The sequence below is a fragment of the Phoca vitulina genome, unplaced genomic scaffold, assembly GCF_004348235.1.
Source record: "Phoca vitulina isolate PV1807 unplaced genomic scaffold, GSC_HSeal_1.0 scaffold9, whole genome shotgun sequence".
Classification (NCBI taxonomy): domain Eukaryota; kingdom Metazoa; phylum Chordata; class Mammalia; order Carnivora; family Phocidae; genus Phoca; species Phoca vitulina.
Genome location: NW_022589712.1, coordinates 54,887,761 through 54,914,287, shown reverse-complemented (window position 1 = coordinate 54,914,287; position 26,527 = coordinate 54,887,761). Strand labels below are relative to the sequence as shown.

Sequence of the window (26,527 nt, the reverse complement as noted above, 5' to 3'; positions counted from 1 at the left end):
AATACACTCACTGAAAGATACCAGTAGAAGTTTCTGAAATTTGCACGCACACACGAAATTTGTAAACCTCGTGGTGCCAAGTAACATTACGGTTTCTACTGACTTACTTAAGAGCATAATATGACTGTGTTTTATGTTACAGATTTTAAGGAAATTTTAGAATCACTGAAGCATTTCTCTGAACTCCAGAATTGTTTACATTTGTAAAAAAAAAAAAAAATGAATTTAGGGGCACCTGGGTGTCTCAGTCAGTTAAGCGTCCAACTCTTGATCTTGGCTCAGGTCTTGATCTTAGTGTTGTGAGTTCAAGCCTTGTACTGGGCTCCATGCTGGGTGTGGAGCCTACTTAAAAAAAAAGAGAGAAAAGATTTAGTTTAAAAAATCACTCTTTCAGGGCACCTGGGTGGCTCAGTTGGTTAAGCATCTGCCTTCGGCTCAGGTCATGATCCCAGGGTCCTGGAATCGAGCCCCGCATCGGGCTCCCTGCTCAGTGGGGAGCTTGCTTCTCCCTCTCCCTCTGCCTGCCACTCCCCCTGCTTGTGCTCTCTCTCTGTCAAATAAATAAATAAAAATCTTTAAAAAAAGAAATCGCTCTTTCATAGGGCTTCAGATGGGCAAGCAGCATTAGTTGTGGATAGCTGATTTGGTGTTTTGTTTTGTTTTTGCTTTTGTTTTTCCATTGAATAAAAACAAAAAGATAAGTCTAGAATCTTTAGTATTATATGTGCTGTTTGAGAGGTTCCTAATTTTTTGGCAGCTCTAAAGGGAAAGTAGACCCACTTCTCATTGATTCATCTTCTCTATACTTATCCCCATCACCGATCATTGTAATAAAGAGTGATATCATACTGTTCTCAAAGCCAAATCAGCCTCCAGCAGAAGGCAGACATTATCTGGGAGGAAAGGATCAAGTATAACTCCTCAGAAAATATGCTCTCTCTGTTTCCCCAACCCCGCCATTTACCTTCTCCCCTTTTCCAATTATATAAGTAATATAAAATATCAGATTGTAAATCACCAGAATATTTGATTTTCTGAAATTTGTTGGTAATGTCCAATATAGTACCATGTACACATTGGTCTTACTAGGTACTTTGTAAATATAATAATGATAACTTCAATTTCAATTTATTACTTTTAAAAAAATCAAGTATGTCAAAATATTTCTCACCCATAAAGTATCTCTGTCAAAGATGTATTTTTACAATATATATATATTTTTAAAGATTTTATTTATTTATTTGACAGAGAGAGACACAGCGAGAGAGGGAACACAAGCAGGGGGAGTGGGAGAGGGAGAAGCAGGCTTCCCGCCGAGCAGAGAGCCCGATGCGGGACTCGATTCCAGGACCCTGGGATCATGGCCTGAGCCGAAGGCAGACGCTTAACGACTGAGCCACCCAGGAGCCCCGTATTTTTACAATATTTTAAATAAAAAATTAGAAATAAAGAAGTTGATAGAATTTTAACTGTAAACACCATTATATCCAACATCTAGATTGTATAATTAATGTTTTCCTATACTTGTTTTTTCATATAACTCTACACCTGTTTTGTCTCTGTGGATCCATTAATCTTTTTGATGCATTTCAAAAGAAGTTACACATATCAGTATACTCCCCCCTAAATCTTTCATCATGCATATCATTAACTAGAGTTCACTATCTTTTTTGAGGTAAAATTGATATATGATGAAATGCACAAATTTTACGTGTACCTTTCAATAACCTTGACAAATGTCTATACTTTTATAACCTGAACCACTCTCAAGACCTTGAATATTATCACTCTAGAAAGATCCTGTGTGTCCCTCCTCAGTCAGTCTACACACCCACCCACAGGCAACAACTATTCTAAATGTTTTTCCTACATAGGTTAGCTTTGTGTGTTCTAGAAATTCGAAGAAATGGAATATGCAGTCTGTACTCTTTTTGTATAAAGCTGCTTTCACTTAGTATTGTTGGAAGACAGTTTTCCCAATACTCTCAGATTGCTGCATGGCTTGTGAGTGAGGCAAAGGCTCTCCTTTGTTCCGGGCTTCAAGTGTTTATATAGCAACTGCCTTGGAACATAGAGATAGTGTTTCCTTCCAGAGTAAAGGGCAAGCATGCTTACTGCCCATTATGAAAAATTCAGCTTCCCTAAGCTCAGTGTTCCTCTCTTGTAATGCAACGCACTGTGTGTAGGTTTCATTTGACCTTCTTCCTATCACCCTGTGGGAATAAGGACTTGTAGAATCATCACAAAAATGCTGATTACTTGTTACTCTTATTGCTCTGAATAATAAACTGTCCTTTGTCTCTGACTCCGTAGTACTGTGCTTTCTACTAGCATCTGTGGAATTCTAGCGGGCTAAGTTTTCACCTTGCATTTGAGGTAAAAATCAAAGACCTTTTACAGTTTTTGAGAAGTATTGTGATGTGTATACTAGTAATTCATTCCTTTTTTTACTCGGTAGTATTCTATTGTATGTACATAGCACAATTTATTTATCTGTTTTATTACTGAAGACTAACCTGTTTTTAGTTTTTAGCTACTATGGATGAACTTGTTATAAATGTTTGCCTACGAGTCTTTGAGTGGACATGTGTTTTCATTCCTCTTGGATAAATAATTAGGAATGAAATACTGGGTTTTGGACAGGTATATATTTAATTCTGTTAGAAATTATAGAAATTGAAGTTAATCCAATGTAGATCTACCATTTTATATTCCTACCATTAATGTATGAGAGTTCTGGTTGCTCTGTAAAATACTGACTCCAATTCAAATTTGTGAATTTTTTTCCCACATGACCAAGGAAATTCTCTGTTATCAGCTGGGTGTTCTATAATCTATAATTCAACTCAATTCTGACAGTATCAGCCAGGAGTTATTATCAAGTCCCACAGGTTAAGGGATCTTAGTGCCAGACTGCCCCCCCAACCCCACTTTAGACAGCAGTCCCAAGTCCACTTTGTCACTGCTTCTGACCTAATGGCTATAGATCAGAGGTTCCAATAACCTCCTTGAGTTTGATTAATTTGCTAGAGCTGCTCATATAACACAGAGAAACATTTTATTTACTAGATCACTGGTTTATTATAAAAGGACATAACCCAGGAATAGGCAGATGAAAGGGATTCAAAGGGCAAGGTATGTGGGAAGGGCATGGAGCATCCATGATCTCTCTAGGCACATGACTCTCCCACCACTTCCACATGTTCACCAACATGGAAGCTCTCCAAACCAGACCTTTTAGGTTTTTATGGAGGTTTCATTACAAAACCTACTACACTGACCTACAATACCTACATTGACCATTGGCAATTAAATTCAATCTCTAGCCCCCTCTCCCCTCCCTGGAGCTGGGGGTGGGGTGTGGGTTGGGGCCCATTATCAACATCCCCTGCTAGAGTGGTACATTTGTTACAATTGGTGAACCTGCACTGATACATCATAATTACCCCAAAGTCCTTAGTTTATATTATGGTTCACTCTTGATGTTCTATGGGTTTGGTCAAATGTATAACGACATCTATCCATTGTTGTGGTATCATGCAGACCATTTTCATTGCCCTAAAAAATCTCCGTGCTCTACCTATTTATTCCTCCTCATCTTCCACTCTCCCCAATCCCTAAAAATCACTAATTTCTTCACTGTCTCCATAGTTTTACCTTTTACACAAAGTCATATAATTAGAATCATACAGTATGTAGCCTTTTCAGATTGTCTTCTTTCACTTAGTAATATGCACCTAAGGTTTCTCCATATCTTTTCATGGCTTGATAACTCATTTCTTTTTCAGTGATTAATAATATTCCATTGTCTGGATATACCACAGTTTATATATTTATATATTCATGTAGTGAAGGACATCTTGGTTGTTTCCACGTTTTGGCATAAATAAAGCTGCTATTACTATCCATATCCAAGTTTTTGTGTGGACATAAGTTTTCAGCTCCTTCGAGTAAATACCAAAGAGCATAGTTGCTGGATCCCATGGTGAGAGTATGTTTGGTTTTGTTAAAATATTTAAAACTGTCTTCCAGAGTGACTATACCATTCTGCATTCCCACTAGCAATGAATGAGAGGTCCTGTTGCTACGAGGAACTGTACCATATCCTCACCAGTATTTGGTGTTGTCAGTGTTTCAGGTTTTGGCCATTCTACTAGGTGTTTTAATTTGCATTTCCTGATACCACATGATGTTGAACATCTTTTCTAATGCATATTTGCCATCCATATATCTTGTTTGGTGAGGTGTACATTAGGTCTCTGGCCTATTTTTAAATTGGGCTGTTGGTCTTTTTTATTATTGAGTTTTAAGAGTTCTTTGTATATTTTGAAAAACAATTACTTTATCAGACATGTGTTTTGCAGAGCAAAAGTTTTTAATTTTAATGAAATCTAGCTTATCAATTATTTCTTTTCTGTTTCATGCCTTTGGGGTTCTATCTAAAAGGTCATCACCATACCCAGGGTCATTAGGTTTTCTCTGGTGGTATTTTCTAGGAGTTTTATAGTTTGTGTTTTAAATTTAAGTTAGGGATTCATGCCGACTTAATTTTTGTGAAATGCATAAGAACTGTTTGGAATCTTTTTTTTTTTTTTTTTGCATGCAGATGTCAGTTAATCCAGCACCATTTGTTGAGATGTATTTTTTATAAGTAAGATCTAAGTGAAATATATAATCCTTTCAATTTCATGAAACATGAATATCATTGAAGCTTAGATTTGATAGGGATTTTTATTTATTTATTTTTAAAGATTTTATTTATTTATTTGACAGAGAACACAAGTAGGCCGAGCAGCAGGCAGAGGGAGAGGGAGAAGCAGGCTCTCCGCTGAGCAGGGAGCCCAATGCGGGGCTCGATCCCAGGACCCTGGGATCATGACCTGAGCCAAAGGCTGACGTTTAACCGACTGAGCCACCCAGGCGCCCCGATAGGGATTTTTAAAAAAAATTATGTAGCCATCATGTATTAAATATTTATTTTCAAAGAGAGGCAGTAAAATAAGATGTCCTACAATAAGAATTAATTTCCTACAATTGAATCTATCAGCTAAGAAGTTTTACAGAAAAATTTTTAAGAAGAATTAAAACAAGGAATAAAAGATGAACATACATTGAGGAGGCCTATAGCTTCAATGTTCTAAATCGTCATATTGTGATTATGGTATCGAGGGAACAATGAAACATTCTGGAGAATGCTGCACTAAGCATCATGCTATTTTTAAGGGCTTTTGGTGTCAAACATCTGGTTTTGAGTCCTGGCTCTACCATTCATCAGATTTGACCTTGGGTCTCTCAGTGTCCTCATCTGAAAGAGAGAAGGTTACAGTTACTTTCTCCTCTTCCCTTCCTCTTTCCTTTACTCCCCACCACCCTGATTCTCCTCACCTGCCTCAAATATATTTTGAGCACCTGCTGTGTTTCTGGGATGGTTTTAGGCATGAGGATTGAAATGAAAAATTCTAATATTTCCTCTCAGGATGTTTGTAGCCTTATAAGAAAATAGACACATAATAATGCAATATAATAAGTGTTATAATGGTGATATATACCATGTATAATTGGAGCACTGGAAAAGCATGCCTGTATTTGCTCAAGAATGTCATGAAGGGTTTGAAGATGAGATAATGTTTAAACCAACTCAGTAATATGCAGACATTTGCCAAGTGGGTGTTAGAGGTAGGGTTAAGTTGGATCCAGTGGGGCAACAAGTGAAAGCATTCAGCACAGTGCCTATTTGTGAATAGGTTCTTGAACCTGTTTGTTTTCTCCTGCCTCTCCCATACTTGTGTCAGAAGGTAGAGGCACAGACTGGATACTTATCAAAATAGTAGAAACTATTTAATGAAATGCTATTCAGTATGCCAAGCACTGTTTTAGCCATTTTACACTAATTACTTGGAATCTAACAATAACTGTAGTAGATATTTTTAATTCATAGAAGTTATTATTATCATGGGTTGATAGATAAACTGGGGCACAACTTTTTTTTAAGTATGTTTATGGTCATGCAGCTTGAGGTTGTAAGTAGTAGGATTAGGATTCAAACCCAGTATTCAAATCCAGCTTTAATCCCTGTATGCTTTCCATGATGCCTTTTTAAATGCCATCGCAGTAGCGTTGCTAGTTTTTAGTGCTGCCCTTTTCGATTTTGAAGGACAGGCCAGATGGAGGGACTTTCTAAAGGCTTCCTTTCGTATTCAAGAAAAGTAGAAAAATCCCATTTTTTACTCTGTTTATGTGAAATTTAGTGATTTGACTGGGGTTCAACTAGATTTGATCTATTTAGGTAAAGGTCGGTAAACATCAACTTCTAGAGTGCCAGCATATGTCTTTCTTTTTTTTTTAATTCTCTTATTTGAGTATACTTGACACTACTACCATATTTCTTTTAGTTTTTGTTTTCTGAAGGAATTTGAGTTAAGTAAGAACTAAAATCTTGCTATTCTTCAGTAAATTAAGAAATAATACATAAAAGGAAATTTCAACATTGGCTAAAATATAGTTCATTTATTTCCATTTACATCTACAAAGACAGTGAAGTCAGATTTTTTTCAGAAGTGTTATAACGAAGGATAGTGATCTGTATCTATAACAAAAAGAAGAGGGGGGAGACTCACCCAATGGTAAGCAGTTTGTCTATGGTTGCACCACACTTTAGTTGTGGAGCCAAGGTTAGATCCCCACTTAGTCTAGTGATCTTTCTGATGTGTTCTTGTGGGTGCAGGATTAATTATCTTGGAGTATCTTGGCATGTAGATCAAAAGCATATAATCCTTAGGAGTCCCAGAATTGCTCATGCGTGTTGTATAATACCTCTACAACTGTATATTGTGTAATAATTAATTGCCCTTAACAAATGGTGTATTTTTCCACTACTACATTAGAGAAAAACAGTCTTTGCCTCATAAAAATATTGAAAAGAAACAATATATTTGAATTTTCGTGAAGTTTTTCAGCTCCTTAATCTACTAATATTAACTTAGTTATTCAGGAATTTTTTTTTTTTAACATACCTCTATCACCCAGCTTTATTTGACTGGAATTCTTTTAATTTGATTTTTAAAAAGATTTATTTATTTTATTTTAGAGAGAGAGAGAGAGAGAGAGAGAACGTGAGCATGGGGGAAGGGCAGAAGGAGAGAGAGGGAGAGACTCTCAAGACTCCCTGCTGAGCAGGAGCCAGACACGGGGCTTGATTCCAGGATCCTGAGATCATGACCCAAGCCAAAACCAAGAGTCTGACACTTAACCAACTGAGCCACCCAGGCACCCCTACAATTTAATTTTTAATTATATTCTCATTATGCTGTCTTAAAAATGCAGCGAATCATTTAAAATTGTTGTTACAGTTAGAAAAAGCCAACTATCAAGATATTGATTGATGTGTTCAAGGAATGGTAGTAAAAGAAGGGAAAAAGCCCGATTTTGGTTTTTTGAGTTGTCGCCCAAGTGACTGAGTTACAGATGATCCTTTCTTGGTGAAGGTCTTGGACCAGTCTTGTAAAGATGTTTATATTACAGTTACAACATCGCTATCCATTTTAACAGTGAATTGTTATATGGGGCAAGTAATAATTTAGAGCAGGTGATAATGTATGACTCCTGAAGTGTTTTTTGCAAAATCAATTCCTTCTTTCATCTTTCAGGTTAGTTTTAAGAATCTCTTGCTAAGACTATAATAGTTTCCTTGTAACAGGCACCCCCACATAGATTGCTCATATCCCCCACACATCCACAGTATTGCCAAAGAAGTTAAATTTTTTTTTTTTTTTTTTTTTTTTTTAGAAGTTAAATTTTTTAAACCATACATTTGATCTTCCTACTTCTAAAAGCCAGGGAAAAAATTCAAGCAGATTTTTATTTCAGACACAATAAAATGCTTGGGATGGCAATTAAAATTTTCCATTATCTGGCTTTAACCAGCATTTTCCACTTCATTTTTGTTCACCCCCTTAATAATACCCTTAAACTAAGCCTCTGGTTATCACAGACATGTATTAACTATACTGCAGCACAAGCATGTGGTTGAACTGTTAGCTCAGTTTGTATTACTATCTTCTGTCCCCATTAAAATCTCTCTTCATGGGGGCGCCTGGGTGGCTCAGTTGGTTAGGCGACTGCCTTTGGCTCAGGTCATGATCCCGGAGTCCCTGGATCGAGTCCTGCATCGGGCTCCCTGCTCGGTGGGGAGTCTGCTTCTCCCTCTGACCCTCCCCCCTCTCATGCTCTCTCTCTCTCTCTCTCATTCTCTCTCTCAAATAAATAAATAAAAATCTTTAATAAAAAAAAATCTGTCTTCATGTACTCAAAAATGTACATCTTGTGTAAAAGTTTCAGTAATGCCTCCACCCAATATAGGCCTCTCCTTGGTATTTCCCTTAGCTCTGGGTAATTTTCTTATATTTCATTTTTCTTCCTTCATCTTCTTTGTTATCTCTCCCTTTTAGATTAATCCTCTGTACTTCTGAAATATTCTCTCATGTATTTCATTCTGGGGGGTCCATTTATTCTATCCCCTGAGTGATTTTCTAACCTTTTACTTCCAACCCATTTGATTTCAACTATCATTTTTGACTTTATGAGAGTGCTTTTTTAATTCTCTGGTTGTGGTTTTTTGTTTTATTGATGTTATATTGTTTCAGATATCTCTGGAGATACTAATTACATGGTGCATGAAATTTCTTTTGTTTCCTCATTTATCTTGACCTTTTTTTACTATGCTGCATGTTTTGTGATTCTTGGTTGACCCTGCAGATATATGAATGAAGGATAAGAATGAGAGATAGGAATGATTGAAGGTTGAGTGGGAAGGGGACAGCACTTGTACCAACAAACTCTAAATTACCAGAGTAAATAAGAATTTGTGTGTAGGATCCATTATTTCACCAGTTGCCCAGATACTTCCTTCAGTGTCTTAGAGAACAGCCTTATAATATTTGCATTGGGTTAATTTTGGCTGTTTTCATGTGTATAGGTGGGTATAGGGAGGGGAGGATAAAATGGGCATCTAGTCCATTTACAAACCTTCCATTAATCCCCTTGGTTTCAAGCCCACCTCATTCTCTTGCTCTTCATTGTACATGTTGAGACTCAACACAGTCTTTCTGGGTTCTGTTAGGAATATTGGTTTCTACTTCTGCTGTAGCCTCTTTTATTAGTTTTTCTAGGGTGTGGCTCCTTCAGTTTAATTAATCAGCCAGCTCTCTCTCTTTTTCTTTTTTTAGTAATGTCTGCACCCAACATGGGGTTCGAATTCACAACCCCAAGATCAAGAGTCGCATACTCTTCCGACAGCCAGCCCGACACCCCACTCAGCTCTATAACTTCCAGAAATTTCTTGAATTCTGCTTTCTGTTGATGGCACCCCTCTTTTTTGGGGGGGCAGAGGGAGAGGCTCTTTCTTTTTTTAAGGTGGGGGCAGAGGGAGAGAGAATCTTAAGCAGGCTCCATACCCAGCATGGAGCCCGACCCAGGGCTTGATCTCACAGTCTTGAGTTCATGACCTGAGCTGAAATCAAGAGTCAGACACTTAACCGACTGAGCCACCTAGGCGCCCTGATGGCACCTCTCTTATTTCTCTTCTTTCTTATGAATCTATTTCTCTTTATTATTTTACTGTCATTTTGATGGCTTTTAAAGAATAACATGAGGCATGTGTTTGCTCACCCTGCTATCGTGAACTGGAAGTCAGCTTAAGCTTCCTAAGGAGAAACAAAGACAAAACTGTAGCAACACTTCAGAGCCTTCCCAATCTAGTTGCAAAGAAATAGCATGTGCCAAGAGAGATAAGTAATCCTATTACTAACTGGAAGGTGGGATAGAAGTACTTGACAAATGGACCGTTCTCATCTGTCTCCATATTACTGCCATTCTTTGCAAGTCATTTAAAAATGATTGGGAGGAGGAAAGGGAGTATAGTGAGGAAATCGAAAGCCAGTATTTTTCTAATTCTGAAATAAATTTGAGCAACAATGCATTTAAAAATTTGGAATAAAGGGAAGTGGGAGAAAAGGGAGCCTTATTTGATTAGAGGAAGAAGAACATGAATAAAAAGTGTCAGATGAATTAACTTAATATGAACACATTCAAAATTGGCCTCTTCTTATTGTAAGTGCCTGATATCTTAGTAGGCATGTCAGCAGCTTCTTCTAAATGCTTCTTCTTTCCTTTGTTCATTTATTCATTCAATAACTGTGATTCTGTCCTATAGAGAATAAACTTCTGTTTTGTCCAAACAAATGTCACAGATGACATATAAGCCCAAACACCAAAGTCTTGCCTTATGAAGGTCTTATATGTAGGTCAAGGAAAAATCTACATAAATCTGCATTCTTGGTTCACCATGGGCAGAATTTGATGGATTGTTTGGCATCTCAATGAGGATGATTAGAGAATATGGGTAGAAGGAAGAACAAGGAATGGAGTTAGAAAATAACGCTATTACCATGAAACATTATAATCCTATAAGTATTTTCTTTATTCCACATGTACTATATATACACAGTGTCACCTTGACACGAAAAATATGAGAATTTATTTTATGTAGTAGAGGTAGGAGCCTAAAAATTTGACTTTGCATGAGTAATTCACTTAACTCCTTCAAGTTCAGTTCACCTTTTTTTTTTTTTCAAGTGGGAGTTGGATTAAATAACCCTTAAGGATCTTACTGTTGCTAAGTCTAGAATTCTTTTAAGTACATACTGAATGATATCTGTTTGCAGGCATTTTGCTAAATAAGCCCTTTGGGAAATACTAAGATATATATCAAAATCCCTGGCCTTCAGGAGAAGATAAAGCCAAAAGAGCAAATAAAAAGTAAGGCCTACACAAGTAGCTGCATTACACAGCAGTATATTGTGAAAATTATACAGAAGAATCAATTAAATGAAAGAGGAGAGAATTTACAACTTGCAGCAATTGAGGATGATTACATAAAGGATCATTTGAACTGGGTCTGGAATCTTGAGTAAGATTTTGATAGAGAGCTCTGACTAGGAGCGTGCATCCCCACCAGCATAAGCTGGAGTGCAGAGATGAGAAAACATAAAGTGTGTTCAAGGAAGTACAAGTCGGCCAGCTTTATTAATTGGAGGAATTGTGATTTACAGTAATGGGAAAAGAAGTGGAAAGTATAACTAAAGGATTATGAATGGTCTAAACCTACAGTCTAGGAGAGATATTGTAGAATGTTGAGACAGGAGACTAGTAGGGTAAGATTTATTCTGAGAGAATGTGTAGATATGGAAGATGCTATGAAGTAGGGAGGAGACTTGGTGCTGAAATACCAATAAGGAAACCATTACGGTTAACCAGGTAGGAGATAGTTAGGGCCTGAAGTAGGGCAGTGGCAATCCAATGAAATGGTTGGGGCAGATAATAGAGATTATGAAGTAAGAATTCACAAGATTCGGTGAACCATTTGGGTATAACTAAGGATTGGAATCAGTGTGACTAGAAAAATGGAGGCACCTTTAATAAAAATTGTTGAGTCAAGGGGAGAAGTTGATTTTTGTGAAGAAAGAATAGAGAATTCCCCATCTTTCAGCAAATCTTTCCCACCTATGTAGCAGCAATTTTGATATAGTAACAAAGATAACAATATTCTCTGTGAATCCTTATCTGTTTCTTGCAAAGCCATCATAATTTCTTAGGGGTATTATTGTTTCTTGTCAATAATTCTTGTCAATTAGTATGAATCTAAATTGCCTTATGTACTAATTTGGGGAAGCAGCAATACAAGATAGAATTTTAAAAAAATATTCTTTAAGAATACCATGAGAAATAGCCAGAACTTAGTGGTCCATAAGAGTAGAATTTAACTTTAGATTTGGAGAAGCAATTCACTTATAAATGATACCTGTCAAAAATTGTAATAATAGAAAATGAACTACACCCATATACCAGGAAATGTGAGGACATAAGTGATAGAATTTTTATTACAGAAACAAAACATATGAACATATGATAGCTCTAATTAAAACTGTTGTCCCTTCATTCTCTTAATTGCTATAGCTGACTTGTGTATGCTCCACTTCATCTGATTTGATAATCTGCATTTTCTTGAGTAGGAAGTGAGAAATGAAAGCAAAAGAACTATTTATAATTAGTGAGGAAAAAGCTTCGGAGGAAAAAAAAAAGATTTTAAAATATTAAATAAAGCTTTAAAAACAATTTTTTTTTTTAATTTTAAAGAGTATAGGCAGTTGTGATCCCCCCACCCCCGACTTCTGCATAGCATCAGACAGCAAAAAAGGTGCTGCCAAATTGCAGACTTCCACATGAAGGATTTTGAAGCATCAGTTGACTGGTTAAAAACCCTGTTTTCATGTGTCATATTACTTTCACCATGAATAGTCTCCTTTAGTCTTGAATTTTGAAGTGTTGTTTTTATTTGTTCCATATAATTATTTGGTTGTATGTAGTTATTCAGCTGCCTTTAGAGTCATGGACTTGGGAGTAAAGACTTTGTGGTCCAGTATTTCCCTAAGTATGCTTGACAACTGTAGTCATAAAGAAAGGGCTCTGGGATCAATTGGTCAGGAAATTGCTGGGTTAAATAAACACAGTCAAACAAGATTTTCATTTAGGTGGCGGAGGGGAGGGGTATAGAATCTCAGAGACTTTAATATGCTAATGTGACTCAACTAAGGAGAAACAAACAAGATAGAGCATTTCACAAACTTATTTGACCACAAAATCCTTTGTTCATGGAGTCTTTCTCGGAACCATTGTGCCATAGAACACATGTGGGGAAACTCAAATCCCTTAAATTTATGGATAAACAGAAAAGAGATGGAATGGTTGTTTACTTAAAGAAATGGACTTGACCTAGGGGTTCCCATCATATTTAGTTTTGCTTCCTTTTGCCCCCAAATTCATAAAAGTCTTTGAAAACTATATGATATTCCAAATTAGACCCATAAAATACACAAAGGTGTTTTAAGAAATAAAACTAATGATTTAATTATTTTTAGTATATTTTGAATTGGCATATTGACTTTGATGAAAAGAGTTAGATCAAAAGAGCCAATTAATATTTGTAACCAAGGTTACACTTTTGCAATCAGGAAACTTTTTTTTCCCACAAAAATCAACCATCTTTCAAATTAGAAAATCTGTTTCACAAACAATGAATCATGGAACACTACATCAAAAACTAATGATGTAATGTATGGTGATTAACATAATAAAATTAAATTTAAAAAAAGAAAAAGAAAATCTGTGTCCTTTCAAATTATAATGTGTATACCAACAAGCTTTGCCACTTTCCAAAAAAAAGAACTGAAGAAAATGACTTTATGATTTGCTGTCTGCTGTGTCAAACCCCATCTCTATATAAATACACATGTATCTTTTAAAAAACTTATTTATAGGGGCATCTGGGTGTCATCTGCCTTTTGCTCAGGTCATGATCCCGGGGTCCTGGGATCGAGCCCCGCATGGAGCTCCCTGCTCCATGAGGAGCCTGCTTCTCCTTCTCCCTTTGCCTGCTGCTCCCCCTGCTTGTGCTCGCTCTCTCTCTCTCTCTCTCTCTCTGTCAAATAAATAAATAAAATCTTAAAAAAAAAACCCTTATTTATATAGATGGCATTATGGTAAATAGGCTGTTCTTTGCCCTATATATTTTTACTCAATGGTATTACATGTTTATTTTTTCACATTAATACCTGTAGATCTTTCTAAAAATTATTTGTTTTTTTATTGACGTATACTTGACCCACAATGTTACATTAGCTTCAGGTGCACAGCGTAGTGATTGGCCAAGTTTATACATTATGCTGTGTTCACCACAAGTGTAGCGCCCATCGTTCCCATACAGTGCTATTACACTTTCTTTGACTATATTCCTTATGACTTTTCATCCTTGTGGTTTATTCTTTCCATAACTGGAAGTGTGTACCTCCCACTGCTTTTCATCCATTTTGCCCCGACCATCAGTTTGTTCTCTGTATTTATGGATCTATTTCTGCTTTGTTTGTTTTGTTTTTTAGATTCCACATATAAGTGAAATCATACAGTTTTGTCTTTGACTCATTTCACTTAGGATAATACTCTCTAGTTCCGTCCATGTCACAAATGGCAAGACATGTAGATCTTCCTTTAATGGCTCAATAATATTACATTATATAGCTGTACTGTAATTTGTGTAATCAGTTTTCCATTGATAGGGTAGTTGTAGTTTTTTTTTTTTAATTTTTTTATTGTTATGTTAATCCCCATACATTACATCATTAGTTTTAGATGTAGTGTTCCATGATTCATTGTTTGTGCATAACACCCAGTGCTCCATGCAGAACGTGCCCTCCTGGATACCCATCACCAGGCTAACCCATCCTCCCACCCCCCTCCCCTCTAGAACCCTCAGTTTGTTTTTCAGAGTCCATCGTCTCTCATGGTTCGTCTACCCCTCCTGCTACCTTCTTCTTTTTTTTTTTTTCTTAACATATATTGCATTATTTGTTTCAGGGGTACAGATCTGAGATGCAACAGTCTTGCACAATTCACAGCGCTTACCAGAGCACATACCCTCCCCAGTGTCTATCACTCAGTCACCCCATCCCTCCCACCCCACCCCCCACTCCAGCAATCCTCAGTTTGTTTCCTGAGATTAAGAATTCCTCATATCAGTGAGGTCATGTGATACATGTCTTTCTCTGTTTGACTTATTTCGCTCAGCATAATACCCTCCAGTTTGGTAGTTGTAGTTTTTTTTTTTTAACAGACAGTGCTGTAGTGAATTTTGATATAGGTCTTCTTTTGCTTTTGTTTTTGAACCTTTGTGTGTGAGTATGTCTGTAGGAGAGTCCTTGGCATGGAATTGCTGGGTCAAATAATATGCACATTAAAATTTTTGTAAGTATTGCCAAATTGCTTTTAAAATGGTATTAGTTTATCTTCCATTGCAGCACTGTAACAGGAAATTTGAAAATGGTATAAGTTTTACTGAACTTAAAAGAGACTTTATACCTAATAATGGATAGTAATGAATATCTTGCTATATTAATTTTTAAATCATAGAGAAGACTTTAAAGTATTGATAATCATGATTTCTCTTTCTCTCTGTCCCTCCCCTGTTCTTTACAGAGCAAATTATTCATGGAAGGATTTAGAAGCCTAAAAGAAGGAGAACCAGTGGAATTCACATTTAAAAAATCTTCCAAAGGCCTTGAATCAATACGGGTAACTGGACCTGGTGGGAACCCCTGTTTAGGAAGTGAAAGAAGACCCAAAGGGAAGACACTACAAAAAAGAAAACCAAAGGGAGATAGGTAATCATTTTACTTTGTTAGTTTATGAGTTTATTGTACTTGGGAAAAAATTCTGAAAATCTTTTTCATTTTTATTATATTGGACTTAATATAATTTAACCAAAGTAAATAAAATGCCACCATTGTGTAGTTGAATAAACTTTATCAGGAATATAGGCTATCAGGATGCCTGGGTGGCTCAGTCGATTAAGTGGCTGCCTTCTGCTCAGTCATGATCCCGGGGTCCTGGGATCCAGTCCCATGGTGGGCTCCCTGCTCAACGGGGAGCCTGCTTCTCCCTCTGCCTGCTACTCCCCCTGCTTGTGCTCTCTCTCTTTCTCTCTCTGACAAATAAATAAAAAAAAAATAAGTAAATAAATAAAATCTTTAAAACAAAAAAGAATATGAGCTATCTTGCAATTTGAACTCTGCACTATTTCCACCAGATTGTTCTGAGATCACAAATGAGGAGTCAGGATTCCCAACAGACAGTGCTATTCCTCTGTACATCTTAACACCTCACCTGTTTTTTTCAAATGAAAATACCTTTATTGTTTTGTCTGTTTTTAAAAGATAACTGATGTATAAAAAATTCAAACAATATAAAAAATTATAAAGTCAGGAAAAAAATCACTTGAAATCCTAACTAAGGTGGGACTCGTAATATATATGCAGTATTTTAGAAACTTGAATTTTTTTTCATTTAACAGTATATCAAGGAACATTTCATATCAATCATTAGCACCTGCATAAATTCCCACTGTGTGAATATACCGGAATTTACTTTTTTTTTTAAAGATTTTATTTATTTATTTGATAGAGAGAGACACAGTGAGAGAGGGAACACAAGCACGGGGAGTGGGAGAGGGAGAAGCAGGCTTCCCACAGAGCAGGGAGACTAATGTGGGGCTCAATCCCAGGACCCTGGGTTCATGACCTGAACCGAAGGCAGACGCTTAACAACTGAGCCACCTAGGCGCCCCCAAAATTTATTTTTTGAATGCACCAGAATTTAAACAGTGCTGAAGTAATTTGTTAAAATTAAGCTATTTTGAGTATTTTGACCTTTTCAGTAGTACCACAGTGGGAATCTGTATATGTACGTTTTTGAAAAATTGTCTGATTATATCCTTGGGATAAATATTGAAAAATCTGGATCAAAAACAAGGCATTTAAAAATTTTGGTATCTATTTCCAAACTGTTCTCCAGAAATGATTAGGGCCAATATACAACCCCTTCAAAAAGGAGACTGTTCATAGAATGATGTCATTTTATTTTTAAGATTTTTATTATTTTTTTAAGTAATCTCTGCACCCAACATAAGGTTCGAATTTACAATCCCAAGATGAAGAGTCACATGCTCTACCAACTGAGCCAGCCAGGCTCCCCTTAAATATACATTTTTTTTTTTTTTGCATAAGTTTATTTTTTTAAAAGGCATATAGACAATAAACAAAGTAAACAATCAGATCTTACTTCTACCCAGCATTATCTGTCCTAGAACTGTTCCATTAAGTTCCAGTCTCTAAACATCTTAAATTTCAATAATCATTCTCTTCATCAGAGTCCATGACTTTTCTTCTGTTAAATTTAACTGTGGTCTTCTTTTCTGTTTGTTGGCTTACTTTTTCAGGGATTTCTATTAAACCTTGTTCTGATACCTTCCCACTTACTTGTCCATATCTTGCCATCTGTATGAGGTAATTCTCTACTGCTTTAGTTTTTTCGGGCTTTACAAGTGCTAAGTTACTGAAGCGGGCCCGGTCTGACTGATCCAGGACTTGGGCTAAGATACTGTTTCTCATTTCTGCTTCCCTGTGCTTTGCCTCCGTTGTGCTGCCTGGCCAGGATCCCGGTGCTTCGCCCGCAGTCCCGCCGGCCTCTGCTTCCTCAGAGCCTCCAGCCCCTCCTCCGCTGTGCTGCGGCGGTCCGGGGTTGGTTAGCCGTGGCCACGCTCCGAGGGCTCTCCCTTAAATATACATTTTTGAATGTGTTTTCAATTTATTTTATTTTTTAAGATTTTATTTATTTATTTGAGAGACAGAGACAGAGATATGAGAGAGAGAGCACAAGCAAGGAGGAGAGGGAGAAAGAAGCAGGCTGCCGGCGAGCAGGAAACCTGATGCGGAGCTCGATCCCAGGACCCTGAGATCATGACCTGAGCCAAAGGCAGATGCTTAACTGACTGAGCCACCCAGTCACCCCTGAATTTTTTTTAAAGTGGGCTCCATACCCAATATGGGGCTTGAACTCAGAACCCTGAGATCAAGAGTCACATGCTCTACCAGCTGAGCTAGCCAGGCAGCCCTGAATGATGTCATTTTAAAAATCTTTTCCAGGGCACTTGGGTGGCTCAGTTGATTGGGTGTCCGACTCTTGATTTTGGTTCAGGGTCATGGGATTGAGCCCCGCATCAGGCTCTGTGCTCAGTAGGGAGTCTGCTGGAGACTCTCTCTTTCCCTTTCCCTCTGCCTTTCCCCCTGCTCATGCATACGCTTTCTCTCTCTCTCTCTCTCTCTCAAATAAATAAATAAATATAAATAAATAAATCTTTTAAAAAATCTTTTCCAATGATATAGGTTGAGATACAGCTCATTTTTTTCCTTTGCATCCTTTGATTAGATTAGAGGTCAAATATATTTTTATGTCAATTTTCATTTTTTTCTTCCATGAATTATATGTTTCTTGTCCTTTGCTCATGTTTCTATCAAGGTGTTCATTTGCTGTTATTGATTCGGAAGTTCGCTGTTTAGGAAAGAACTCTGTTTTCTTCTTTCCCACTATGAAAAACCCAGTTCTTCCCTACTGTTTTTCTCTTGTGTATCTGCTTTACTTTTACACAGCACTTGGTTTCTGACACCAAAAGTATGGAGATTTTTACCCCCACACCAAACTGTTCTCCACAACACCAGCTGGATGTCCTACAATTTCACTCAATTCTGAGGCAGTTTCATTAATGCAAAGAGATAATGGTTCAGATTGGGATGGTAGCAGTAGAGGGGAGGAACAAAAATCGTGACATTGTGAAGGTAGAGACAACAGGATTTACTATTGGATCAGATGTGGGCTGTGAGAGAAAGTGAATATTCAGGATGATTCCAAGGTTTGTTTGGCCTGAGCAGCCAGAAGGATGGAGGGATCATTTACCAAGAGGGAGAAGACTAGGGAAGGAGCAGGAAATCGGAAGTATGGTGTCAGATATATGTAAGCTAGAGATTTATAGTAGACATCCAAACGGGAAAATAGGTATGGCAGATGGATACATGAGTATGGAGTTCCAGGGCTATAGACAAAAACTTGGCAATAGTCAACAGAAAGATATTTACAGCCTTAAGACTGAACGAAATCACTGTCAGAATGAGTACACATGGAAAAGAGAAGACAACCCAGCCCTGGGGCACTCCAGCACTTAGGGAGCAGGAAGAGTAGGAGGAATAGCAAAAGGCATTAGGTTAGAAGGAGGGAAATGGGAAAATCAAGAGGATTTTGTCTCAGAAGTCAAGGAAAGAAGTATTTCAAGAAGGAAAGGGTCTCTGGTGTTGGAAATGGTGCTGATGGTGAAATGATTAAGATGACCACCAGGACTTGAGCATTTAGCAACAAGGAAGTCACTGGTGAAGTTGACAAGCTCGGATTCAGTGGACTGTTGGGAGTAAAAGTCTAAGCGGGTTGTGTTCAACAGAAGGAAAGGAGAGGAAGTGGAGACAGCAAGTATAGACAATTTTTTGAGTTTCCTATAAATGAGAGCAGAAAAATGAAGCAGCAGCTGAGGAGGCAAAGAACGTATAGCCTGCTAATGTGTCAGTGGGAATGGTCCAGTAGAAAGGGAAGATTGAGCATGCAGGAAAGAGGAGGACAATTGCTGGAGGGATTTCCTTGCTTGGGAGAGGAGGTTTGGAGATTTAAAAAGAAAGAAGGTATGAAATAGGAAATTAAGGGGTGACTGTGTGTCTCAGTAGGTTAAGTGTCTGACTCTTGGTTTCGGCTCAGGTCATGATCTCATGGGTTTGTGAGATCGAGCCCCATGTCAGGCTCCATGCTCATTAGGGAGTCTGCTTAAAGATTCTCTTCCTTTGCCTCTCCCCCAACTCAGGTGTGCACACTCTCCCCCCACCCCGTCTCAATAAATACATAAGTCTTTAAAAAAATTTTGAAATAGGAAATTAAAAGAGGGCATTGTGGAGAAAAGGTAGAATTCCAGGCTATACCAAAAACCCACTGACGATTAGTGGACATGAATTTAAAGTAGTGTCAGTCAGTATGATTGTTTTTTCTCCAGCCACTGGTGACTTCATGGCTACAACTGTGAAATAGAAAGATGGATTTAATTAGAGTTGGGGCTTTCCTAGTTGAGAATAACAAAGGGAGAGAAGCGAGGGCACTGATGATGTATGCAAGGGAGCAGTTGTAATGATGGATTATGCAGTATAAACTAGGTAAGGAGTGAAGACTGAAAAAGTGGCAGGCTCGTGGTGTGTGGGTTACAGATGGGGTTCTAAAATTGCTGCAGTTGGGGTGCTAGAAAGAATGAGAGGGTATAAGTTGGTGGTGATCAGAGGGTGAATAACTCCTTCAAGATCTCTTGTTTGTTGTGTGTCTTACTGCGATGAAAGTTTTTACACAATTTGGTATCTAATGATTTCCAACTGCATAGTTCAGGACGTTTATAATTTTTGTCACTAGGATTAGCAATTCCAGTTTTCTGTGTGCCACCGTTTTTGTAAAGTGACAGAGACAAACTGCAGTAAAATAATCAAGTAAGCAGCACAGAGGCTCTTGTATAGAAACTGAAACAGAGAGAGAGCAGGATGTGGCAGTGTTAACTGACGTTCGCAAGAGTCTCCAAGGCACTGATTTGCTCCCTAAATAAAGACCTCAGAGATCTTTGGTAACTTTCTTGGTTTCTTCTATGATTATTAACTATGTCTACTTCTGGAGAAAGCCTTAATAATGAGAATAAAATTGTGCTTTGATCCAGATTTTCATGTTTATTAGCTTAGTTATGTAAAATATCCTCAAAAATCTTAAAATATTCTGGATTTTCTAGTCACTTCCCATTATCTATTTTTGTTGCATTTTTTCCTTAAGAATTTTTTTATTTCAAAGAACCAGCTCTTGGATTAATTTCTGTTATGCTGTTTTCTCTTAATATTTTGTGTGATTCTTCTTACTATTTCCTTCCATTTTACTTTTTAAGTTTTTAATTTTTAAAAATTTTAAGTAGGCTCTAAGCCCAATGTGGGGCTTGAACTCATGACCCTGAGATCAAGAGTCACATGCTCTGCTGACTGACCCAGCCAGTCGCGCCCCCCCCCCCCACCTTTTACTTTTTATTATGAAAATTTTCAGAATACAAAGATGTTGAAAAAAATGGTATGGTCATCACCCATATATACCCACATCTATATTTCAATAATTGTAAACATTGTGGAAATTTTTTAAAGTTTTAAAGTATACTATAGGGCGCCTGGGTGGCTCAGTCATTAAGCATCTGCCTTCGGCTCAGGTCATGGTTGCAGGGTCCTGGGATTGAGCCCCGCATTGGGCTTCCTGCTCAGCGGGGAGCCTGCTTCTCCCCCTGCTTGTACTCTCTCTCTCTGTCAAATAAATAAATAAAATCTTTTTTAAAAATGAAGTATACTATAGATGCATAACAGTGTAATATCATGCCTCATTCATCCCTATCAAAATAGTACTTCCTTAATAACATCTAACACCTGATCCATTCTAAAATTTCCCCAGTTGTCCAAAATTTATCTTTTGCGGCTGCTTTTTTCAAATCAGAATGCAATTAAGGAACATGGCTTTCAGTAAGTTATATATGTCTTTTATGAAAATATTTTATTTATTTTAGATGGGTGTGGGGCAGTAGGAAAGGGAGAATCTCAAGCAGACTCCCTGCCGAGCACGGAGCCCAACATGGGGCACAATTCCGTGACCCCGAGATCATGACCTGAGCCAAAACCAAGAGTCGGTTGCTCAACCAACTGAGCCACCCAGGCGCCCCTAGTTTTATATGTCTTAAGTCTCTTGTAGTCTAGAACAGCCCTTCCCTACACACACACATGCTTTATAGGGAGGAATTCTATGACATTAACTTGTTAAAGAGACTAAGCGAACTGTCTTATAGAAGGTGCCATAATTGGGATTCATGCTAGTGTTTTTAAACTTGTTTCTCCAACACTTACGTTTCCTTTAAATTGGAAGTATTACAAAAATGTGTATCTTGAACCTAACAAAATCCTTTCAATCTAACTTTCAGTTTACAGACAATGTAAGGGTGAGAGGGACAAGTGGAAAAACACCAGGATGAATCCAGATCATAGCCTGAGCTGTCTAATAATTCTTTATGATTAGATTGAGCTTGTTCATCTTTGACAAGAATGCTTTGGAAGTGATGCTGTGTTCTTCTCCTCGTATTGTATCAGATGGCAGAAGATTTTTATTTTTCCCACTACTTTTTCTTTTTGTAATTAATTAGCAATTTGTGATGAGATACTTTGAGGCTATGTAAATATCCCGTTCTTTCAGATTTTCCATTTTTCATTTATTTATTGTCTCAATACGGATCATGAGTTTCTGTTTCTTTCAGTAAATTATATTATTTATTTTAATGCTCAGATTTTTCAGATTCTGTCCCTAGGAGACCCTTCCAGCTGGTTTCTGTGTCCTTTATTTATTTTTTAATTTAAAAATTTTTTTTTATTATGTTCAGTTAGCCAGCATATCATTAGTTTTTGATGTAGTGTTCAGTGATTCATCAGTTGCGTATAACACCCAGTGCTCATCACAACATGCACCCTCCTTAATACCCATCATCCGGCTACCCCATCCCCCTACCCCCCTCCCTTCTGCATCCTTTTGACATGTCCTCATTATTTTTTGAGTACTTCTTACTTACTGGCATATGCTACTTTCAAACTCATAGCCTATAAAATATTTAAAATAACGATATTAAATAATTGCTGTGGTTTGCTAAGTATTGGAAAGCTAGAATTCCAGTTAATTTCTATTTTAAAAAGTAAGCATTTCTGTTTATCTTGTTTGCTTAGAGGGTTGTTTTTATTTTATTTTTTAAATTGTGATATAGTAAAATTGACTTTTTTCTTTTGGTGCACAGTTCTATAAATTTTTACACATGTGTTCTTCTAGTTACCATCATAATCTGGATTCAGAACAGTCAATCACCCCCAAAATTTCCCTCTTTTTTTTTTTTTTTTTTTTTTAAAGTAGGCTCCATGCCTAGTGTGGAGCCCAGCACAGGGCTTGAGCTCACGACCCTGATATCAAGAGTCAGACGCTTAACTGACTGAGCCACCCAGGTGTCCTGACCCTCTGTCTTTTTGTTTTTCCCTCTGTTTTTTGTAGTTCTCCTCCACATAAAACCCTTGGCCACCAATGACCTATTCTCCATCACTGTAATTTTGTCTTTTCATAAATAGAAGTGGAATTGTACCTTTTTTCCCCTCAGTTTTATTAGATATAATAAGGTGTTCAACATAATGATTTCATATATGTATATATAGGGAAAATATTATCACAGTAAGTGTAGTTAACACCCATCACGTCACAGTTACAGTTTCTATCTTGTGATGAGAACTTTGAAGATCTACAATTAGCGACTTTCAAATACACTATACAGTAGTATTGTTAACTTTAGTCACCATGCACTACTGTACATTAAACCTCAGAACTTATTTGTTTTATGACTACAAGTTTGTATCTTTTGATCACCTTCACCTGTTTTACCCAGGCCCCAGCTCCACCTCTGGCAACCACCAATCTGTTCTGTTTCTATGAGTTTGGTTTCTTTAGATTCCGATATAAGTAAGGTGATATAGTATTTATCTTACTCTGTCTGACTTCTTTCACCCAGGATAATGCTTTCAAAATCCATGCAAATTGTCCCAAATGACAGAATTTCCTTCCTTTTTTATGGCTTATTAATATTCATGTGTGTGTATGTGTGTGTATCTCACATTTTCATCATCCATTCATTTGTCGGTAGGCTCTTTAGTTTGTTTCTGTGTCTTAGCTATTGTAAATAATGCTGCAGAGGTCATGGAGCAGGGCAGATGCCTTTTGAGATAATGATTTCATTTCCTTTGAATATATACCCAGAAGTGAAATTGCTGGATCATATGGTAGTTCTATCTTTAATTTTTTGAAAAACCTCCATGTTGTTTTCCATTTTGACTGAACTAATTTATATTCCCACCAACAGTGGGACAGTTGGGTGCAGAGAACCAGGAGGGGGGAGGATGGCAATATACACTTCCCAGATACTTAAAAAGCTGTTCAAGGGGTGCCTGGGTGGCTCAGTCGTTAAGTGTCTGCCTTCGGCTCAGGTCATGATCCCAGGGTCCTGAGATCGAGCCCCACATCGGGCTCCCTGCTCTGCAGAAAGCCTGCTTCTCCCTCTCCCACTCCCCGTGCTTGTGTTCCCTTTCTCACTGTGTCTCTCTCCATCAAATAAATAAATAAAATATTAAAAAAAAAAAAAGCTGTTCAAAAGAAACTGTGATGTAGGAAAATGCAATACAAGTGAAAATAAGGAATAGCAGTGATAAGTCTGCTGTACGTGTAGCCTCCCTTCCCTTCCATCATCAGTGCACAAGGGTTCCCTTTTCTCCACATCCTCACCAACATTTGTTATTTCTTGTCTTTTTGTTAATAGCCAGGTGTGAGGTGATGTCTTATTGTGCTTTTGATTTGACTTTACCTGATGATTAGTGATATTGAGCACCTTTTCATGTACCTGTTGGCCATTTGTATGTTTTCCTGGGGAAAATATCTATTAAGTTCCTCTGTCCACTTTTAATCAGATTGTTTGTTTGTTTGCTAATGAGTTGTATGAGTTCTTTATATATTTTGAATATTAACCCTTCATCAGATATATGATTTGCAGATATTTTCTCCCATTCTATAGGTTGCCTTTGCATTTTGTTAATGGTTTCTTTTGTTGTGTAGAAATTTTTTAGTTTGATTTAGTTGATTTGTTTATTTTTGCTTTTGTTGTCAAATCCAAAAAATCATTGCCAAGACTGATGTTGGAGAGCTTAAACCTTATGTTTTCTTCTAGGAGTTTGTGGTTTCAGGTCTCATCTTCAAGTCTTGAATCTATTTTGAGTTGGTTTTTGTACATGTTGTAAGATAGTGGTCCAGTTTCATTTTTTGGCATGTGACTGCCCAGTTTTCCCAACACAATTTATTGAGGAGACTGTCCTTTCCCCATTGTATATTCTTGGTTCCTTTGTCATAAATTAATTGGCCATATATGTGTGAGTTTATTTCTGATCTTTCTCTTCTGTTTCATTGATCTATGAGTCTGATTTTATGCCAGTACCATACTGTTTGATAACTATTCTTTTATAATACAGTTTGAAATCAGAGAGTGCAATGCCACCAACTTTGTTCTTCCTCAAGGTCTCTTTGGATTCAGTGTTTTTGTGGTTCCATCCAAATTTTAGGTGTGTGTATGCTATTTCTGTGAAAACTGCCTCTGGAATTTTGATAGGAATTCCATTGAATCTGTAGATCACTTGGGGTGATATGGACGTTTTAACAATATTAATTCTTCCAGTCCATGAGCACAGAATAGCTTTTCACTTATTTGTAAATGTTTTCTTCAATTTTTTTCATTAATGTCTTGTAGTTTTCAGTGTATAGATCTTTCACCTCCTTTGTTGAATTTATTCCTAGGTATTTTATTCTTTTTGATGCAATTGTATATGAGACTGTTTTCTTAACTTCTCCTTCTGATAGTTCATTATTAGTGTATAGGAACCAAATGATTTCTGTATATTGATTTTGTATTCTGCAACTTTACTGAGTTTGTCTATTAGTTCTAACAATGTTTTGGTGGGATCTTTTGAGGCTTCTATATCATGTCATCTACAATTGGAGACAATTTTACACCTTCCTTTCCAATTTGGAAGACTTTTTTTTTTTCTTATGTAACTGCTTTGGTTAGGGCTTCTAGTACTATGTTGAATAAAAGTGGCAAGAGTGGGCATCCTTGTCTTGTTCCTGATCTTGAAAGAAAAATTTTCAGCTTTTTACCATTGTATAATGTTAAGCTGTGGGCTTGTCATATATGGCTCTTATTATGTTGGGGTGTGTTTCCTCTATACCCACTTTATTATGAATGGATGTTGAATTGTGTCCGATGTTTCTTCTGCATCTTTTGAGATGATCATATGACTCTTATCCTCCATTTTGCTCATATGATGTATTACATTTATTGATTTGTAGATGTTAAACCATCCTTGTAATTCAGGAATAAATCCCACTTGATAACAATGTATGATCCTTTTAATGTATTGTTGAATTCAATTTTTTAATATTTTGTTGAGGATTTTGCATTTATATTCATCAGGGATACTGACCTGTAATTTTCTTTTCTTACAGTATCCTTGTATGGTTTTGGTTTCAGGGTAATGCTAGCCTGATTAAATGAGTTTGGAAGTGTTCCCTTCTCTTCTTTATTTTTGAAGTGTTCCATTTGAAGTGGATTGGTATTAAGTCTTCTTTAAATGTTTGGTATAATTTACCAGTGAAGCGATGCAGTCCTGGACTTTTCCTTGTTAGGAAACTTTTTATTACTCCTTAGTAGTAATTGGTGTACTCAGATTTTTTATTTCTTCATAATTCAGTCTTGGTAGGTTGCATGTTTCTAGGAATTTATCCATTTCTTCTAGGCTGTCCAATTTGTTGGTGTATAATTCTTCATAGTCTGTTTTGAGCCTTTTTATTTCTGTGTTATCAGTTATAATGTCTCCTCTTTTATTTCTAATTTCATTTATTTGAATCCTCCTTTTTTCTTGGTAAGTGTAGCTAAAGGCTTTTCTATTTTATTTTTTTTTTAAGATTTTATCTATTTTTTTGACAGAAAGAGAGAGACACAGCAAGGAGGGAATACAAGTAGGGGGAGTGGGAGAGGGAGAAGCAGGCTTCCTGCTGAGCAGGGACCCCGATGCGGGGCTTGATCCCAGGACCCTGGGATCATCACCTGAGCCGAAGGCAGATGCTTAACGACTGAGCCACCCAGGCACCCTCTGTTTTATTTTATATTTTAAACATTTTATTTATTTATTTGTCAGAGAGAGAGAGAGAGAACACAAGCAGGGAGAGCGGCAGGTAGAGGGAGAAGCAGGCTCCCCAGTGCGGGACTTGATCCCAGGACCCCGGATCATGACCTGAGCCGAAGACAGACACTTAACCGACTGAGCCACCCAGGCATCCCAGGCTTTTCTATTTTATCTTTTCAAAGAACTGG

At 37.2% G+C, this 26,527-nt stretch overlaps 1 protein-coding gene and 1 pseudogene across 1 annotated transcript in view; one reads left to right on the top strand and one right to left on the bottom strand.

The window, feature by feature from the left end:
- The window catches only part of LIN28B (lin-28 homolog B), a 120,819-nt gene that overhangs the window by 48,904 nt on the left and 45,388 nt on the right, over positions 1-26,527 (top strand). Inside the window, exon 3 of the mRNA XM_032407407.1 lies at positions 15,085-15,269. Coding sequence (XP_032263298.1) covers positions 15,085-15,269 — 185 coding nt within the window. The remainder of the gene's footprint in view (positions 1-15,084; positions 15,270-26,527) is intronic.
- The window catches only part of LOC116634673, a 33,113-nt pseudogene continuing 23,376 nt past the window's right edge, over positions 16,791-26,527 (bottom strand).